We start from the raw sequence: 20,718 nt of genomic DNA, 5'->3' as shown, positions 1-20,718 counted from the left end.
GGAATGACTGAAAAACCTTTCTAGGATAGTCATAACATAAATCTCGTAGAGAATGCTTCGGAGTATTTTTTTTCAACGGCTTAAACAACTGTAAACAACTACAATAACCAGACCGCTACAAGATGTTGCCTTTGTGGAATGTCCCCAGATGATTGTATTTGTGCTAAGCGACCTCGATTGATTTGATTAAAAAACTGTACTAATTGATCAATCGGTAGAATAAAACGGCAGGGGCCACGAGCACAAAACGATTAAAACCACAGGAAACATGAAAAGAGCTTGAAATTACCACCCACAGGATTCATTGAGTAAGATACTCTACACCACGAAATTGTCTTCTGAATATAATTTTTTTATTTCCACCATTGTATTAAATTTTACTTTATTTTATTAAGATTCCTTGTTGCCATGCGTCTGTTCAGTAATAGATCACAGAAAGACATCATAATGTGGTAAAGACATCACTATTCAGTGGCACAGTCGGCCATCGCCTCGTGTGTCACCATAGTTAACTATGGTGTCACTGATGTTCTTACCACATTTGGACGTCATCTCTGATCTTTTACTGAACAGACGCACGGCAACATGGAATCTACTTGTTTTATAAAATAAAGAAACAAAAAAAGAATGTTACTGATGTCATCTATACGTCTGTCATCCAATTGATCATAAGGTTTACTGGCTTCCTGGGCTTCGTTGCCTTTAACATTGATATTTTGAAAATACATTTATACATGGAGAAAAAAAAATATAACAAACAAACAAAGAAATCACTAAGAACCAATCAAAATGTGAGAAGAACTTGACTTATAAAATTTAATTTAATTTTAATTTAATTTAAAACAGTTTCATGGCTAGTTACAACAGAAATGAAGTGAGATATAAACATACTTGACAACAATAATATAATCTAATAATAATACTGGTAATATAATCTGATTTTTTCAAAGTAAGCTTTTCTGTTATTTCTATGTTATTATTATTATTATTATCATTATTATTATTATTATTATGAGAGCGGTTTTCAATTGAGTGTCGTAAAACTAAAACCAAACCAATTACTTACCAATTAGACTACTCAGCCAATCTCAAACCGTAGTAAAACCAAAACCAAAGCCAAAGTAATTGTCTAATTACTTTTGACACTCAATTGAAAACCACTATTATTATTATTATTATTATTATTATTATTACTATTATTATTACTATTATTATTATTTTTTTTGGGGGGGGTTTACAAAATCAGATTTCTATGACACAAATCTCGAAGGACATTTGCAATTATATAACAAAAAGATTTCAGCATTAGAGAGGTTTTCAATTGAGTGTCTAAAGTAATTAGGGAATTACTTTGGTCTTGGTTTTACTACGGTTTGAGATTGGAAGTGTAGTCTTATTGGTAAGTAATTGGTTTGGTTTTGGTTTTACGACAATCAATTGATAACCACTCGAAGATATATCAATAAATTCACAGATTCATCAATAAAACCAACAATCAAAACCATTTTTCTCCTCTGAAATTTGATACAAGTTGCCACGTTGGTGAGCTATGATCACAACAATGTGCATCTTTAATAATGAAGGTGGAGATAAATTTGTTACTGCTGACAGTGCAATAAACAGTAAACATCCCAGAAAATTAACACACCAACCACATTTACAATGACACAAAAGACTAAAGTTCTGCTGATGGAGAAAGGAACTTTAAGTCACTGCTGCTTGACAAAGTTGTTAAGTAAGTCAAACTTCTACTAATGGCTCTCATCTCATCCCTCATCATGCCCTGCAGGACAACTAAGGCAATCTACTAATGGCTACCTCCCCACAATGGCAACCTCTCTGCAGCGGCCACATGATTTCGTCCCAGTTTAGAGATCTGCTCTTGACCTGCTAACAGCAGCCACCTCCCCACAATAGGCAGTTAACTTTGTACGTGGGGTGGCCTTTGTACAGAAGTTTGACTGTATAGCCGAAGCCCTGTGCGCTGCAACATAAGTTGGTATTAAATGACGACAACCAGCATGCACACCCCACATGGTTGCAACAGAAAATGTACACCCAACTTGCAGAGAGTGTTGTCATGGCAAACTGGCTCGTACAATCCGTAAATGCACACTGTTTTCCCTGTGTTCCTCCAAGTGTGATGTACAGGATACTAAAGATCCCTGCCAGGGCCACGGACCCGACATTAGCCTATTCATGGGCCAGTAGCCAATCAAAGCATTTTTGCCATGTCCAGTTGTTTTTCGTTGGACCAGGTCTATTCTTTGTACATGCATGTTCTGACGCACCTCAGATTCGGACAACAGGCAGGACCAGATGCGAATTTCCCTTACCTTGGCAGAAAAACAAAATAAATTCAATCATACCTCTAGTGAGCCATCTTACTGAATCTTTAAGAAAATCAAAAATAGGAAACTGTGTCTTTCCGAGCTCATTTATTGTTAGCATTCACACATTTATCTTGTCTGTTCCAAAACAATCTTAGAATCTGGGACAGACTGACGAATCTAAAAATTTATTACACGTTTCATTAGGCCTAAAGGACCCTTTACACAGGTGATTTTTGGAGCAATTTATGTTGTGATTTCCACTACGATGTTTGTCAAAATATAGATCTTACCATGCCATGAAAGGGATACCATCCAGTATGACCACGAGGCATGGCATCATCTCCCCAAGGTGTACATGTCCCATAGCTGATAACACCGTTACCAATTTGACTATACTTCATGTAATATCTGAAAAATATGGACATATTATAAGTTGCATGTTATACACCACATAAAACACTGTCCAGTAGATGAGCTTTGACAAAAGTAACTGCATTATCCGTCTGGTCCCGGTTGTTCGAAGGCTGGATAACGTGATCCACTGGATAAATCGTTGTTGAGTGGATAAGTGTTAACACACAAAAAACGTGCTATACACTGGATAATGATTTATCCAGTGGATATTTTGAACAACCCGGGCCTGATATTGATTCTAGACATGTAGATAAGATTGTCCACTCTTTGAACAACCATACTCTGGGCTTTATGTATACTGTTTGTAACAGTTTCCAGTTGTTGTTCCAGTTTTAGTACACATAGTTAGATATGGACCCAACATATATTTTCTTGTAGCAGTTATATCAAGTTGTTACTAACCACTTATTAACTGAGAGTGAGGTCTTTACGGGAAAATATCAGACTGAAACCTTGCTGTATTGACCGAGCAATAACGAGGTCAATACAGCAAGGCTGAGGTTTGAGATTTTCCCGTGAAGACCGAATGTTCGAGGTTAATAAGTTGTTTATTATATGGCTTATTGCTTTGTTTTTGCAAGCTGGTAATCAGCCCATGAGCATTACGGGAGAGTAATGCCCTAGAATTAGCCAATCAGAGCCCACGTTATATCGGCTACAAACACAAGCCATATAATAATAAGTAATAATAATATAATAACAATAACAATAATAATAATAATAATAATTAACAACTTATACTGCACCTTTTAGCATGCAATGATCAAAGGCACATCACATAATAAATTCCAAAACTTATATCAAATTTTTAAAAGCCAGTTTAAAAAGGTATGTTTTGAGTAAGGATTTAAACTGTAAGAGAAGAAAAAGTAAGAAGAAAGGTTAAATCTACAGTTATGCAGTTGTGCTCTGTGGTAGGATTGTCACTCGGAAAACAACAGGAGTAATTTCTACCCCCTCCCAGAAGATAAGCAAAAAAAAGAAAAACCCAACCCACTTTACAAAGTAAAGGCCCAAACTTGTTCAGTGATACATCTTATTCACCTAAAAATGTCCAATCATATAAAATTTAACAGAATATTATCTTGACATTAAACAAGTATGTGGAGGTCACCAGTGAGGAATTTCTTTTATATTCAACCATACTGCACCTGTGAAGCTCATGCCCAATTCCAAAATTTATTGAGCAAACAACTCGTCCATCAACAAACATGCATTGCCAATCTGAAGATGCTGTTAATGCAATGTGGTGCCACTGTCCATCATTGATGCAAGGCCCTTTCATGAACTTGTAAGGTTCCAAGGAGCCTCTGATGCAGCCATCAGGACCTACATGAAGTATCTGCCAGTGATAGTTAGGCCACCTGTTTGAACTGAGCAGGAAAACAACAAGGTAAAGACAAAGTCACATTCATTGACCAACTTAAGGTGAGGATGGCTGGATTTATTTGGCCAAATTCTTAATCTGTCTGCTGATGGAGCAAGATGCAGTCATGCACTATAATCACAAGCTCTTGGCGGAAAATGACCTCGCCACCAGACAATCTACTGGATAGTACCACTATAGAAACGTCTAGACACACAAGAACTGTTATAGGTCTTACAGATCACCTTTCGTCCCGTGTACCATCCCAGAATGGGATAATCTACCCCAGTATATTCAGTATGCTTCACTTTTCAGTTCACTTTTAGCCATAACCACTGGGGATATTGGGCAGGATATTCAGAGTGCTACCCCTGCTTAATGCTTTAAATTCAAAGCCTCTCTTATATGATACCTAAATGTTAAAGATGATTTCCAGTCTGTATTGTGCATTCTCAAGAGTTTGTGTTTGTGTTTTCTGTTTTGTTTCATGTAAGACATTACAAAATGTAGACATCTCACAACTACTTACATGAAGTAAATTCAAAGTTTCAAAGCAACCACCATTATGGATATGAAGCCGTAGAAGCTTTTTGCTTCGTTCTTTCTTATATCACTTGATGAAGCAACTTCGCAGCTGTAAAAATTAATGAAGCTGTTGGAAGAAAAAAATTTTAAAGGCCTCAAAGATAAGGTATGTGGTTCGTAACGAATAACATTAATTTGCATTCGATCGAGTGAGCTGTTATAATGTTTATAAACATTAGGATTCTGAGACTGTGCAGTACGGACTGGAAATCATCTTTAATGACCTAATTATATTTAAAGGTCACTTCTGCAATTGTGATTAAGAAACTGCTAACTGTGTCCCTGTGCGTAAAATCCCATTTGGGAGTTTCTGCACAGTAGAGATTTAGATTTAGAAGCTTGTTCAGTTGGAGGGCCATGATATGGCATAAAAAAAACTTCTTTTCTTGTGAGACACAGGTAGTTCTGGTGATTTGCTACTCTTGCATGGTTGGTAGCAAATTACAGTGCAGCATTTTTTTCACCTGGGCCACTTGTAGTGCTAGTCATTTAATAAAGTCATTTTATACCTCTATGAAGATGTACAATACTTGACAATACCTGTGTACTTCAAAAATTTCAACAAACCTACCCTACCCCCCTAAGGATGTGACATTTACCTTACTGATTCGCTCTGACATCCAATAATTATCCCGTCGGGTTTTCTCTTGTTCAGTTTGACCCAAATTTCCACACTCTGTTTAGTCGGAGCGCGATCATCAAATCGAACCCCATTGAAGCTTATCATGACACTTCTAGCCGCTCTTGGATTTGCCACAAACTCCGCACATAATCTTTCTCCTGCAATGCTAGAAAATCCATTGAAATTTCTGTTCTGAAATGAAAGAGCATGACTTGCTTTGAGATACAACTTCTTCCAGAATCCTTGCTCCACATCAAAGTTTTCACTTTCGTCCTTCGAGGCCATGACGTGATGAAAAGCTGAACACTGTGAACCTTGCGGGAGGTGCAAAAGATGGTTGCTGTCGCCCTTAAAACGTCTTCTCCAAATAACATTTTGGTTTGTTAGATCATACAGTCTTCTACACGTGCATCCTAAGTTGAGAATATCTTGAATAGCCGCGAGGTATCCAATCGTATGAAGCCAGATTTCCTCGGGAAGGTTGCAAAATTCCTCTACATCACTTTGCGCCATGTTGTGTTTATGTTGCCTCGATTTGATGCTGCCACAAACCGGAAATGAAAGAGAAGGAGATATCCATGTAAAGGAATGACATTATGAAAGTGAAAAGAATGAAATCGTTTAGGCAAGGAAAATTATAGCAACATTCCTTCAAAGTGTTCGGGATCTGTTACAGAGACACTTAAAAGAACAAGAGCTTAACCAATTTTAGAAAGAAATCGTAGGTTTACAAGTGGATTTGAAACCGATCCAAGTTTTATCTTGTCTTTTCTGTCTTAATGGAGTGTTTGGTCTCACTTCCATTCCACAAGAGTCACTGCTGACGAAATCCGATAGGGGATCGAGTAATTTTGGTTTTCTGTGGACAAAAACCTAGAACCAGAATAATTTTAAGTGATAATTTTAAGACAATTTCTCATGGTATCTCGAGAAAATAAATTTTAAAAATCAGAGAAATTGTGCAACACAGGTAAAATTTCATTCTCAGTTTTATTTCAACAGTACTTTCAAGTGTTTCATATAAACTTCAAAATTTGTTTTCGACCTTTGGACTTCTTAAATTTTCATTGGCTATATTTTTAATGCGAAGTTCAGGACAGTGGTCATACATTCATGGAGGTATTTTTCGACAATAATTTTTTTTGATTTTTAAGCTTACCTCAATGGTTGTAAGTCATGTTATAATATGAGTAAATGTCAAGCATGACCCGTCGGCTACTGATATAGACAGTTCCCGCTAATACAACGTCTATAAAATAAGGGGCACCCAACGGCATAATTCGGTAAAATGTCTCCTCGAATGGAATGTTTCTTAAAAATTTCGAAATTATTTGCTGAGCGATGCTCTAGACTTTCCGAAGTTTTTTGGAAACAGGCGTAAGTTTCCTTAAAATTTTCGGAATTGATGTGCTCACTTTTTGTCAGTGTCCCATAATTTTCGGACCTCTTTTTTTGTTAGCTAAAATTTTCGTCTGTCGTAATTATCCTAAAAGCTGCTGAAAATTTCGGTGATTACCAGGGGTCATCAGGAACGCACGTCAACCGAGCACCCCTGTCTGTCTTTCGGTCTGTAAGAGAGAGCGTATAATTTACATCCTCTAACGTTTTCGGATAACTAGGTTTTACACCTATAATATTCGGACGAACATTTATATTGCCTTGTATATTTGCAAAATTTTGATAGGCACCCGTATAAAGAAAACACTTCGCCTAAAATTTCTAGGGAAAATATGGCTTCTTCCTGTCCACAAACTTTCGACAAGACCCATCAGGATCTATAGCTAAAACTCTCGGATGAACATGACATAAAAGGACCGTAGAACTTTCGAAACAACCACGCATAGTTCCACTAAAATATTCGAACAGATAAATATTTTTAGAGCAGTTCCAAACAAACTAAACAGGCTTCTAGAACATATAGAAACCTATTTTAGACCCTTCTGACGTAATTGGTAATTTGGAAAGATTCAGTCTCTTTGGGTGCCCCTGTAAAATATGTTTTAAAAATATCAGGTCAGGGGCATAAAAGCTAACTCTTTTGGCTCTTTTCGACACCGGAAGCAACATCATTAAAGATTCAATTAAGCGAACACCTTGAAAAAGCGAATGCTGTGTGCATGTACAGCTGTTTGGGAAGTGGAGTCAATTACTGTAATCATCAGAATCTAATCAAACTGACATGTCTTCGCGCCCAAAGGCCGTCAAAACAGGCACTTCACTTCCGGTGTGTAGTTGCAGTTGATTGACATGTCTCGCAAAAGCCAGTCACAAATTTTGTAAAATGGCGGCTTACGGACCTTACGTGAAACACAGCCGTCTGTGACCTTCTAGGTCAGTTCATGTTTAGTGAAACCGTTAATTACTTAAGTACTCGCGGCCTTCAAAAACACAGTTATACTGTAAGCTCTGCATGTGAGAAAGTTCAATAAGTTTGAAATTTGTGAGAGAATATCGCAGTGTCCGTCTACAATATGCGTGAAGGTTTGAGATGGTTATCTTGCAGATTCTAACAAGTGACAGGAGAGCAATTTATAGCGGTAACACCGAATGTGATTTAATGCATCTGGATGTGATATGAAGTTAATGATCTGAGGCGACCTGCACTTTGGCTTTTATTGCTGGCTCATTATTGTGACTTGAAATCCGTCAAGTTTGGTAGTCGTTCGATCCACGCTTGTGAATGAAGTTGTCCCTCAAAGTTGAACTTACAGAATATTGGAGATCAATCGATCTGTTTGTATTACAGATTTATCACAGGTGAATCAAGGAGCAGAAGTTTCTTACTTCACTGGAAGCATCTTTGCACTAGAATTCTTCATCTCTTTCGGAGGCGCACTTTACTCAACATGAATGCAAACCGAAACATCCAAGTTCAGGCTGTAAATCCAACCAGACAAGAGAAAAAATCTTCAAGTGATCTCCCTCTAGATTTCACAGAAACAGAAGATCTGGATGCCAGAGATGAGCTAAGGGAGCGAGAGCTCGAAGAAGCTCGAGCCAGGGCGAGTCAAATGGAGAAGACCATGCGATGGTGGTCGGACTGCACAGCAAACTGGCGTGAAAAATGGGGCAAAGTTCGCGCTGAGAGGAACAAAGCTAGGGAAGAGAACCGACAGCTAAAACTTAAGCTTGAAGCTGCAGTGAAAGAAATTTCAAACTTAAAGCGTGAAAGGATTGCAGCGCAAGAAGTTCAAGTTAAACTGGAAAAGGAAAACGAGAAACTCGAAAGGGAATTGAAGAAAGACAAGCGTTCGATTCCGTCCGCTCGCGTCGAACCTTCGCTGAAAGGGGAGTCGCCCGATTTTGTGGACGGTGGACTTGAAAATTCCAGCGTTTATGAAACTACAGTGCCCAAATTAGGAGCCGAGAAACAGTTTATTGAACAAATACTTCAAAAGAACGAGTATTACGAGGGTCAAGGTGACGATGCAAATTCGTTTGAAAGAAGTCATTCGGTTCCCGCTGACGAACGGAAAAGAAGCCGGCCAAATGGCAGAAAACAGAAATCCCTTGATCATGGTGAAAAGCAGGTTGATGTGGAGAGCTCGCAGCAATTTGTTCTAATGCGATTGAAGCTTGAACAAACGGAGAAACTGCTTTCTGAGGAGAGAAGGTGAGTCACAGATATTCCTATTTTGTTATTATTATTACAACAGGAAATTAACAATTTACACATTCCTTTGCAAGGTGTAATCTGCATAAGCCTGTTAAAATTCAGCTTAGAACCAGACTGCATTATTTATAAAAGCAACATACATTTATTATATATCACTATAAAGTACTTCGGTGTAAGTTCTGGAATATCCTTTGGTAAACAAAATAAATTTTAATAATTTGTTGATGTAGTAATTTAAAATGATTATTTTTTTCAATTCCATTGTGCATGCTGGGCTAAAGAATGCTCATTATTTTACAAAACATTTCAGTCTTTTGTAACTTCTGTTATTTGGTCTAGATGTAACAGAAGACTGGAGTTTTTACAGACAAGTAATTATATATAGTCACAACAACCATTTCATTGTGTTATATTCATTTAGCAAAACTTAGCTTCTCTCTGGGAGATATTTGGAATATATATTTTTTCTTATTATAACCAAATAGCAGGTTGAAATCCTCATCGGCTATTAGAGTATTCAGTAGTCGTAGACTAGAGCAATTTATATTTGTTATTTTTTTCATTAAATACAAAGCATACTTTTTCGAAGCAACACCACATGCGCCATGGTGAAATAAAAGAAAAGACTGAACATGAACTGTCATACAGAGTTATAGTTTGTATAATTTTTTCCGAGGGAAAGGGGGAAGGGGCAGGGATGTGTGGCTCTGAAGAATATGATTTCTGATTTTGTCTGAAAAAAGGTATAGAGGTATAGAGATGGACCAATTTGGTCTGAAATAGGGTATGTTTTTCACTCTAGCTTGGCACTGGGTATTTTGTTAATACAAGCAACTATCTTTTCTTCCGCACCAACATTGGCAAATATGTAGCCCTTTTTCAAATGTTTACACAGATGGAACCTATTTCTGCTTAGCTGTGGACTAATTTTGCATCATGTGTTTTAAAGGCATCCCTGGTCGAGTGTCGATCAATACCAAGTGTTTATTGAGTATCAATGTAGATGTAGATCAAGTATTGATTGAGATGTTGATGAGTGTCGATTAAGGGAAGGGGATTTTTTTTGTCCTCAAGGAGTACAAAAGCAATTATATTATTGTTAACTTGGTGATAACTAGACACTGATGAAAGAGAGCACTGTCATTCCTTTATGGTCAGCCCAGGATGGTCAGCCTTAAAATTTTTTGAGCATGAGGACATGGAATTTGGAAGATGAACTTGTGCTACCATCAATCATCTTAGCAGACCTCTCCAGAAACGAGTTTGCTTCAATGGGTTCAAAAGGTCACATCTGTGGGTTGTGATTGGTAGATTTTGATCCCCTATTATTTATTTATTTCTTCATTTGAAGGTTATTTAGTTGTCATCATAATTATGATTAATGGCAGCCAAAAATGCATTCATTTGTTAGGTTTTGAAATTTGGGTTTGCATGTTATGTAAAGGGGTGGTAAGAATGCAGTAACAATTTTTTTTCTTTGGGTAAATACTGTATTCCTGTCACAACTTGAATAGCCCTATCCTGCGGCCACATGTTAATTTAGTGTTCCTTTGTTCTCCTAATAGTACCAAACAAAGTCTCCTGGAAGAATTAGATGGCATTCAGTCAGACCTCACTGCTTTGAAGCTGAAAAATGAAGAGCTTAAAGTTAATCAACAAGATTATTCCCAGGAGGTTTGTTTAATCTATATGTGTTATTTGCTGGGCAAAATGCTCAGAGAAAAAATGGTTCCTGATGTCTTGAGTATGACCAGAGCCTGAATACAGAGGACAGAGTCCTGTATATACAGTGGAACCCTGCCTTACGGTGACCTCGGTATTACTTTGTGGTGGTGTTATCACCTAACATTTCTTGTCTCACAATGTTTTTGCCCTTCTGCCCCCTTTGATTTTAGTCTGCAGTAATACTTAGAGTTTGATTGACTAACCATTGCACCCAGAATGATCAAAAGGTCCTGCTTTAGCACTGGTTGCAGCCATTGTGTTATTTCCTTGGACAACTCAGTTCTTTACCTTGGAGGTTAAATGAGTACCAAGACAAACTTTAAGGGAAGACATGTATTTACAAAATAGGGGTAATCTGCTATGACATCCTCCCATCTAGGGGAGCAGTATCTACTCCTAGTCATCCACTACAGAAACTTTGCTATGATAGTGCAGGTCACAAGGTAAAGGTAAAGTCTCTATACAAGCCAAGTGGCCCATCAGGCCGGCGCTTGTCGCAGGTTTTCTGTAGCATGAAGTGACTCGGAGTATTTCTACTCCTCCCTGGATAGGATGCTAGTCCATCGCAGGGTTATCCCAGGCTTCAAATCTGTGGTATCCATTTATACACCTGGGTAGAGAGAGGCACTGTCTTGCCCAAGAACACAACACAATGTCCCCGGCCAGGGTTCAAACTTGGACTGCAAACTTAACCTTCATTACTTAATTTGCAGCTCTCAAGGCTCAGGAGCAGACATGAAAAAGAAGTTGGAGAGCTTAATGCAGACTTAGAAGATGCTTATAATTCGACAAACAGTTCTGCAAACACTCGCAAAATCAATGAACTAAGAGGGGAGGTAAGTGGCAAGACTGGGTATATAGATTTATTTTGTCTATAATTGTGAAAAAATCTGGTTCTTTCTCAAAGTTAAATACCTTTGAACATGCGGCAACAGGAATGGCCATCAACTTCAATATAAACTTTGTGTCATGTAGTAGACACCTGGGTAGCAATGGAAACGTTTCTTAAAATCTTCAGGTCTACATAATTTTGCTATCCCAAGATTATGATGTGTCACTTAACTATCATTATAGTATTCTGGACATTTTCAGGTGAAAATGTTACAAACAACACCCAAAATGTAGAGAATGTCAATTTTTATAATGCCCAAAATGGTCCTTTGCACCTTCCATCAGTTTTAATGTTGAGTACTCCTTGGGGTTTGTGAATTGCAAATTAAAGGTATTGAGCTATTAATACTTTTGATTAACTTGCTCATGTATTCACATAATATCGATCTCTTGTGGCTGAATTTAAGATCCATCAAATGAATACAATTAACACTTAGCATTGATTGCACTCATCTTTCTGCGTCCTGTGATTTTCAAGATTGAAAGATTGCAAGCTGAGAACACACAGGAGTGGAGTAAACGTGATAAGTTGGAAAGTGACAAGTTGGCCTTGGAAAGGGAGAACAAGAAGTTGAGACTGCAAATTGAGGTACTGTGATTCAGTTGCCTGAGAATACAGACATCTCTGTTTACATGCTCAGAGCTTCCATGTAAAAGATGTCTGTAAGTTGACACATTGCAGTATATCCTGGGTTGGCAGCCTCTCAGTTTTGAATTTTCACACAACAAGAGGTGCTATTTGAATCACTGCAGAGCTTCTATGATCAGTATTTCAAGTTGAGTCTTTATCCCTTGAGGTAAGGTACAGTCTGTATATGAGCCAAGTGGCCAATCAGGCAGGTGCTTATCCCAGTTTCAATAATATGAAGTGACTAGGAGTATTTCTACTTCCTCTTTGGATGGGATGCTAGTCTATCACAGGGTTATCCCCAGGATTAAATCTGGCAGTGCCCATTTCTACACCTGGATGGAGAGAGTTAAGTGTCTTAGAAAACAGAGAAAGACTTGCAGGCTCAATTTTCATTTTGTCAACTGCTGATGCTATGTACTGCATCTGCATCTGCGAAAACATGTGGCATGATCGCATCAGCTGCTTTGATCAGGATGTCCTTTGATAATGTCAATACTTTGGAAAAACAACCAAATATGAGCAGGAAGAGGGAAATGATTCCTTTCAGCCTTCATGACAGTCGAAGAGGCCTTAGTTTTCATTTGTACTTGGATTTTCTGCATATGCTGACAACCACAACTACAGACATCATGTACTGGGAGACTGGTCACGTGAAAATAATAAAAAAGTAATATTTCCATTTATTTGCTGTTCAGTTGCCATTCTTTCTGATTGAACGGGCAAGCAAAATTTTGCCAGGGCTAATATGTCATCTAGCATACTTGCTTGACTTGGAGAAAAAAACAATATGGATCCCTGTTCTTTGCATCTCAAGTGCCATTGTCACCAAGAAAATAATATTGACTTACATGCAAGCTAGGCCAAGCTGATCTGACTACTGCATAACCTTTATTATCAACAGAATCCCTCTTAAGAGTTAACAAATTATGTTAATTTAGCTGTTGTTTTGTTTGTAGGACTTGTCATCTCAGTTGAGTGACTCAAGCAAATCATCTAAGGGTTTATTAAGTGCTGATGTCAAACAATTACAGACCCAACTCGACGAGAAGAACAGGGTAAGTTAGAGACTGTCAGTCAGTACGCAGGTAGTGGAAGAACATGGCTTTTAACACAAGTCACAAGTTTCAGCTGAAGATGTAATCCTCAAAAATAGCATGCATGTATTAATTATCATTTGCTTTAATTAGGAACTACCAGACAGTATAACAAGCCTCATCTGAATACTGGCTTATGATACTCTGTCAACTTTGACAACCCTCGATGGTTGAAAAAAAAATGGAGGATCAGTCTTTTAATTTCATTTCTCCCTATAATGGCCTAACAGTGAGGCTATGCTTGAAAGTGGTACCTTTTTCAGGCTTCAGGTGTATAAAAGGGTAGGGATTTCAGAAGTTTAGGTAAATGAAAGGGTAGGGAAATCTGTCATTTAGTCATTTTCAAGGGCCTTTAAGTAAAATATTTCAAACAGATGCACCTTGTGGTGTATCATTTAATTTATTACGCACTACATGAAAATGACAAGAAGATTTCGTTTTTTGGCGACTTATTCATAATACAGGTCAGTTATGAAAGTATCAGTGTGAGGGGGGGGGGGGTTATTTTTTCAATTAAAGATATAAGAAAGGGGTACCTTTTCTGTCAAAATAGTAAGGGGCTGGACCTTGGGGCAGAGCCCTGGGGTGGGGGGGAGGGGGGGAGGGTACTTTGGGAATTTCTTGGTGGGGATGTGCCGCTGGGACCCTGGAACCCTTAGCCTATACCAGAGCTAGTTCAGCTAAATTTTGCTAACCTATACTAAAGTAAACTCCCCAAATCCCCCCATCTATGGACACTGTTGAGGCTGATTTGCATAAATTTAAACTTGCTGATTTGTTTTTTTTTATATTTTTGAGTGGCAATTTCTGGTTTTCTTACTCTAGATAAAATCTTCAACCAACTGGTCAGTTTTGTGAAAAATGATACCCTATTCTAGACCCAAATGCTCTGATTTATATACCCTATCCTAGAGTAAACTGCTTGAAAACCATACCCGTCACAGCGGCACATACCTATATAGCCCATATATGGCAGTGCCTCCCTCCCCCCCTGGGGGAGGCAGAGCCTCCCAGTATAAAACTTTATAGAGTAACCCCTGCACCTATTGCAGAGCTGAATGAGTTCTCAATTTGCTTGGCAAACTGGGGGGTTTTAGTCAGGATGTTAAAGTGGATGTCTAAGTACCATGTCTTCCTGGAAAAAGTTATGATATTATTAATAAATGACGTCAAAGTCTTTTTAATCTCAAGTAGAGGGAGTGCAAAGACAACCTGTTTTAGAACCTGGCCTTCAGGCAATAATTAACTATCCCAAAAGCCATCTGACTCTCCCTCCCAAATGTCTTTAAAGACATTTTTCTTCAAGAAACTCCACTTGCCCTCCAGACAAGCGAAGGACTGCAATATCCACTAGCCCTGGATTTTCTGTGTGCACTGGGAAATTGGTGACTTTTGTTTGTACATACATACCACTCATCAGGTTTCACTTATGATACACTCTGTACTTCTACAAATTCCTATCACCTCATGACAAAACTAACTGAGCTGTCAAGATTGACTCCCTCTTATGTACATGTAAATTATTTAGAAATATATTAACTCTGATACACTGAAGGTGTTCAACAACCTTGTTTCAGTGCCTGTATAAATATTCTTCCTGCCCGTACGAGCTTGGCTGGCCTTGTTTATGTTAGCTGGTGCTGGTTTTCCAAAAGATAGTGTATTTTGTTCTGCCAACACTTATCCTCTGGATAGCAATTTGTGTGGTGGATAGCCTGATCTACATTTTGAACAAACGGGCCCTGCTTTATACCACATGTCATTCATCTTTCACAGGAGCAGCAAGAACTGAAGTATGCCTACAACAAAGTCAGAAAGCAGCTTCAGGAGAAGGTATTTTACACATAGTCTAGAAATTATTTTGACTCTTAAATGGTTGGAGGCTAGGAATTAGGTGATTGTCCCCACCACTGACCAAATATCAAGGGACTTATACTGCATTTTAGAGTACATCAAGTTATAGAATTATTACATTGTACAAATTGTATTTCAAAATATGTTTTTCGTGTGATGGGAAGAAAAAATAGGTAAGAAAAGGTAAAGTAGATGTTGAGCCAAGTGGTGGATATTGCTGGAGCTTATCCTGGTTTCTGAAGCAATAAAAGGCTAGGAGTTTCTAAAACTCCTTGGATGGGATGCTAGTCCATCACAGGGTTACCCACAGCATTAAATTTGCCACCACCCATTTATATACTTGGGTAAAGAGAGACCCTGTGAGAGTGAAGTATATTGCCCAAGAACACAATGCAATGAACCCAGACTACTCGAACTATTTGAATCCAGACTGCTTGATCCAAAGACTAGCACACTGACCATTAGGCGACTGTGGAGAAAAGATCTTAAGGCAGAATTGTGTGAGTTGTTAGTTTTGCAAACATTTGATCCAATTGGTTTATCGCATTCCACAATGACTGCCACTGCTTGCTGACATCATTTTGCATTTTTCAAAAAGAACTTCAGTTTGTGCTGGTGTCTTTTTAAACATTAACCCCCATGTTTACACTCCAAGAGTCTCCCTTGAAATAATTTTTATTTTCTTTCAAGGCTGAGGAACTTAGCCACTCCAGAAAGCGGGTTGAGCAACATGAAAATGAAGTTAGAAAACTACGAACAAGAGTGGAGGAGCTGAAAGTAGATTTGTCAAAGGCTGAAGATGAGGTATGTCTAACATGAACAAGCAGCAAACCTTCTTTGACAGTTTGAAAGAAATGACGATAGATCATGTTTGCTGTAGGTAGTGTTGGCTGACCCTATGGACCAAGCCGATATATCGACCGACACTCGGCAGATACGTCGGCAGAGTGTCAGCTGACACTCGTCTGATACATGGCTGATATATTGGTTGACATTCAGTTGAGAAACAGTTGAGTATCAGTCAGATGTCAATCGAGTATCAGTCGATATGTTGGCTGTTACCCAACCGACAGTCAACCCCCACACATATATTAGCTGAAGTATCAACCGATTCCGAACAAACACTCAACAAACACTCAACCAATACTCACTCAAATGACACTTGACTGATTGTTGGCTGACTGATTGGATATATCAGCCATGTATTGGTCGATACTTGGCCAATACAAGACCGGTACAAGGCCGATACATTGCCGACGTATTGACTGAGTGTCTGTCGATATATCGGTCAATAGTGTCAACCGACACTACTTACAGTAAACATGATCCATGATTATTACTATTGATTGAAAATAAATTATTGTAGCATTCACAACTGAGAAATGGTTACAAATTTGAGAAGAACGGCATGTGTTATCACCAATTTGAAGAAGCCAGACTGCAATTAGATAGCCCTGTTTCCCTGCCTTAATTTACATGCACCCTCAGTTTTAGTTTCAGAAAGTTGATGATATAAAATGCACAGAAAATAAGTTGTGTGACACAAGTGAAGTAATTAAATATTCCTTGTGCAAGGTGCAAGTGAGGTTAAACTTCACCATGTTCAAAGTAAAAACTACTATCCCTCAACCATTCCAAGTACTGGACATGACTTGTTCTACACAAGTTGAAGTCCTGCTTTCTTGAAGATTAGTTTCGTGCAAAGCTACCTATGATGAGAGATGCCCTAAGTCCTGACCATTGGTCCAAGTTCATTACTGAATGATTTATTTTTACCATTCTAGCTGGACTCACAAACAAGCAATTTAAGAAAACTGCAGCGCAATCTGGATGAGCAAACAGAGCGTGCAGATAGCTACAAAGTTCAAATAGAACACTTAAATTCAAGGTAGGTAGAAATGGGCCATAAGACTTACAAATGAGTCTAAACACCCCACTTAATTGGAGGTTTACTTAAGACAGTTCCTTTTGGCAGACGAGATCCCTAAACTCCTGGCATTGCAACTTATTCACAAAAGATTGAAGGGCAGTTATGATTTTCAGGTGTTTGCGTACCCAAATTCAAATTTAGCCAATCAGAAGCCTTGACTATTACCCTGATTTGTCATGATATTAAAGCCACTCATGCAATATCCTAGGTCACTTTCAAGTAATAATGAGCACTTTTTGAACCTAGAAACACTTTGCAACCTATGGGGTACTTCTTTTGGAGGACTACTGTTCCCAGAGTCATTTAGGGCGAAGCTTTGCAATCTTTCAGCTTGCATAAAATGAAGATTACTTGGGTTACGTTCACTGCAGGTAGTGTTGGTCAACACTGTCAAGGAATATATTGACCGACACTCAGTTCATATGTCAGCCAAGTATCGGCCTTCTATTGGTCAACTGTTGACCAATATACAGCCGATATATATCGGCCGACAATATATATTGGCCAACAGTCAGTCGAGTGTTGGTTGAGTATCAATTGAAGCTAATTGAGGTGTTAGTTGAGTTTCGGTTGGGTATCAATCGAGATGTTGGCAGATATGTTTGTCAGTCAAGTGTTGGTCGAGTGACAGTCAACATATTGCCCAATACTTGGCTGATGCTCGGCTGATACTTGATTGACATTCAACTGATACTCAACCCATACTCGACTGACTGTCAGCTGATATATCAGCTATGTATTGGCCAAGTGGCGACCGATGCTTGGCCAACACATTGACTGAGTATTGTTCGATATATCAGTTGGCCGACACTACCCACAGTAAGCATGATCCGAATGCCTTAGGTGTTTGTAAGATGAGGAATAATAAATGGTATACTATTTCTTGGGTATTTGTCAGATTAAGAGCTGGAGGAGGTGCAGCCCCCACTCTGAATTCAAGATATAATGGAGGCAGAAAATCCTCCCTGCAACTGTCATCAGATGATAGTGAAGAGGAAACATCATTTCAGTATAAACACCAAAACATCAAGCGAGGTAGCAATGGAGCCTGTTAAACATCCAACTACTTTTAAGCTTGTCAAGAGGATGATATAGTCGTCTGTGACACTGGAAGTCCAAAAGGTTGTGTTGCTTTGAGTAGCTGCCATGTGTGATGATGCAACAGGAACTGAATCACCACCAGCAGCAGTTAGTAACTAGTCTTCATAGCTTCATAGTGCAGTAGTGGTGTGTTCACACAGACATTACCTTTCAGCCAAATTCTGGTTTCTGAATTTTGTTTTCAAACTGTAAAATGCAAGTACAGCCAAGCTAAGGTGACCACCATTAGTTTTTAATTAGTAAAATCTCAAGAGTTGAACATACTAGAGAAATTCTCGGGGAGGGGCCTCCCGTATAGCCTGGGAACGCAGATGTATTTCCGGCTGTAGCTTATCTCCGCCAAAAATAACGTCTGCGAACCTGAGCCAGGAAATGATTTCTGTGATGTAAGGACTTTTGTTTCTCCTCGGCCAATCAGATTCCATGATAGAATGAAACTCGAGTGCTCCTCGCAGCAAATACCTCGTGCTGTAGTTCTGGGACTACTTGAGCTAAACTGTGATTGGCTTAAAATTCCTACATCACAGAAATCGTTTCCTGGCTCGGGTTCGCAGATGTTATTTTCACCGGGGACAAGCGACAGCCGGAAATACGTCTGCGTTTGCAGGCGTCCTCCCATATAAAAAGACGGGGTTGCTTGTTGTACCTTTTAGGGGTTACAAACACAGTGTTGGTACCTCTTGGGGTGTTCAGCCTCAAAAGGTCCACAGTGGCAGCTTTTACAGTACCTTTTAGGGTATTATAGCCAAAACATATATGACAGGAGATAATGTGTTGTGTTGGGAATTGGTACCTCTTAGGTCTGAAAAACATTTCAAGCTACACCCAAAAAACAGGATCTTGGTACCTCTTAGGGATTGTTTTCAAAATTTCCAACAAGCACCCCCGCCCTTATTATATGGGAGTCTCCCCCTCAGGGAGGAATTATGCGAGAAAATCAGTTACACATAAAGAGCAACAAACAAAAGCAATTTCCCCCTGACAACTTCATCACTGTGCAGAATTCTTATCATCAACTAAGTTGACGACCAGGAAGTGTCCTTCACAAAGTGTTTAAGTAACTACTGTGTGGGCTGTGATTGTGTCAGTGTGAGTTCATTTAAGAGCTAGAAAACATGTTCCTGTCATGCACATGCTACATCTTGAGTTAGAATGCATGTGTCCTACATCACAAGTTTGAGCATGCACATTTTCTTGGACATTGCAAAAAGGAAACATTTGACTTACTCCTTGTGTATTGTTGAGTTAAGCACTTGTTAATTTTTAAGAACATACAATGAGAAATGCAAGAAGCTCTTGGTTGTTCCATGCTTCTCTATGCACTTCTCTTCTCCATGCACTCCTGCATTATCATTTCCTTTCAATTTTTTGGTGTACATATCATTGATAGAGCACTGGCATGACAATTTTACAGTAAGGTGCCATGTTTACTTGCCTGCATTTCAAAGGTGACATAGTTTTATATTTGCACCTTACAATTTTAGCGGCCAATAAGAATAATTGTGTTAACATTAACCAGTGGCCAATCTTTTGTACACTACACTGAGGTAACTGTCTTAGTTATAGCACAGTTTGCAAAGTCACAGTATCAAATGTAGTACACATAAGTGTTCAGCCTAGTCCAATGATACACGCTCATACTCTTGGCCTGAGCAAGTTCATCAGAATTGTAATTTTCTTGTTGTTTGTTGCTGGCAGATGTAAATTATTTATATGTTTTAGTCCTGTTCGTAGGGACTTCATATGGAGGACAGAAAGTGTCTGTATTGACAAGGTCTGTGTTTTCATAAGCGTCTTAATCTAAGAGAACGTGTAGCAACTGAACCAAAGTTCTAGCAGTCATAATAACAAGGTCTCTGTATGAATTGAGAATCCATAAAGTACCGTAGGTTTTGTCAGTCGTAACCCAGTATCAGCTCTAAAAGTAAGGTTCAGCGAGTATTTATCAATAAATTCTTCTAGAAAACAAACTATGGCAAATATGTGCAAGTCCTGTGAGTAGAAATGTTTTGATTACCTAGGACCAGCTTGGGAAAACTGTTTAAGTCCTGCTATGCTTTTGGCAAATCTGTGCCAACAATGTGCAGGATGAATGAAACTGATTTGCCACATAAATGTTTCCTGTTTACCTTTTTTATACACATTTCCTTTACAAGTTGGAGCCACAAATTAGGCTGAGAGATCGTGGCATGTAAATTTAGCCAAAGAGCATTTTCGGGCACCAACACTTAAAGAAACAGCGCTGGTACCGGTAATCTAGAATCTGGGGTTTGCTTCCCATTAGAAGGATGTGTCAAAAAGATAATTTACATTATTTTTCCACTTTTTACACTTGTATATCAGTGATTCACACATACCTGTAATTAGGCAAATGTTGTCCCAAACCTTATCTTTTAATTCCATATTTATATTTTGTACACTAACCCACATACAGTGGCTGAAAACGATCACATGAAATTGTGTTTTGGGTGCAGAAATGAAAGCCATGATTTTCAATTTTATATTTAATACACTAGATTTCTATTGTTATCCTTTTGAGCCACTTTACATATTTTA

General features: G+C 38.6%; 2 protein-coding genes across 4 annotated transcripts; one reads left to right on the top strand and one right to left on the bottom strand.

Moving 5' to 3' along the window:
- Positions 1-331: 331 nt before the first annotated feature.
- Positions 332-5,951, bottom strand: LOC110041831 (uncharacterized). Its single transcript, XM_020747154.2, has 4 exons — positions 5,298-5,951; positions 3,899-4,120; positions 2,624-2,741; positions 332-2,336 (listed from the first exon to the last, which is right to left on the bottom strand). The coding sequence occupies exons 1-4, from the start codon at positions 5,831-5,833 to the stop codon at positions 2,079-2,081; spliced, it is 1,134 nt and encodes a 377-aa protein (XP_020602813.2). The 5' UTR covers positions 5,834-5,951; the 3' UTR covers positions 332-2,078.
- Positions 4,675-20,132, top strand: LOC110041890 (coiled-coil domain-containing protein 102A-like). Of its 3 annotated transcripts, none has more exons than XM_089297959.1 (10): positions 4,675-4,804; positions 7,824-8,933; positions 10,502-10,610; positions 11,375-11,497; positions 12,031-12,141; positions 13,140-13,238; positions 15,054-15,110; positions 15,822-15,935; positions 16,916-17,019; positions 17,960-20,132. In XM_089297959.1, exons 2-10 carry the CDS (start codon positions 8,167-8,169, stop codon positions 18,114-18,116), a joined length of 1,641 nt encoding a protein of 546 aa, XP_089154085.1. In that variant the 5' UTR covers positions 4,675-4,804; positions 7,824-8,166; the 3' UTR covers positions 18,117-20,132. The 3 variants fall into 3 exon arrangements, with proteins under 3 accessions (XP_089154085.1, XP_089154083.1, XP_089154084.1); XM_089297958.1 differs by lacking the exon at positions 4,675-4,804 and adding an exon at positions 7,584-7,651; XM_089297957.1 differs by lacking the exon at positions 4,675-4,804 and having other exon boundaries at positions 7,582-8,933.
- The last annotated feature ends 586 nt before the right edge of the window (positions 20,133-20,718 follow it).

Source organism: Orbicella faveolata, unplaced genomic scaffold, assembly GCF_042242905.1.
Source record: "Orbicella faveolata isolate gen_17 unplaced genomic scaffold, um_ofav_v1 contig_3, whole genome shotgun sequence".
Taxonomy (NCBI): domain Eukaryota; kingdom Metazoa; phylum Cnidaria; class Anthozoa; order Scleractinia; family Merulinidae; genus Orbicella; species Orbicella faveolata.
This window is presented reverse-complemented; position numbering and strand designations above follow the sequence as displayed.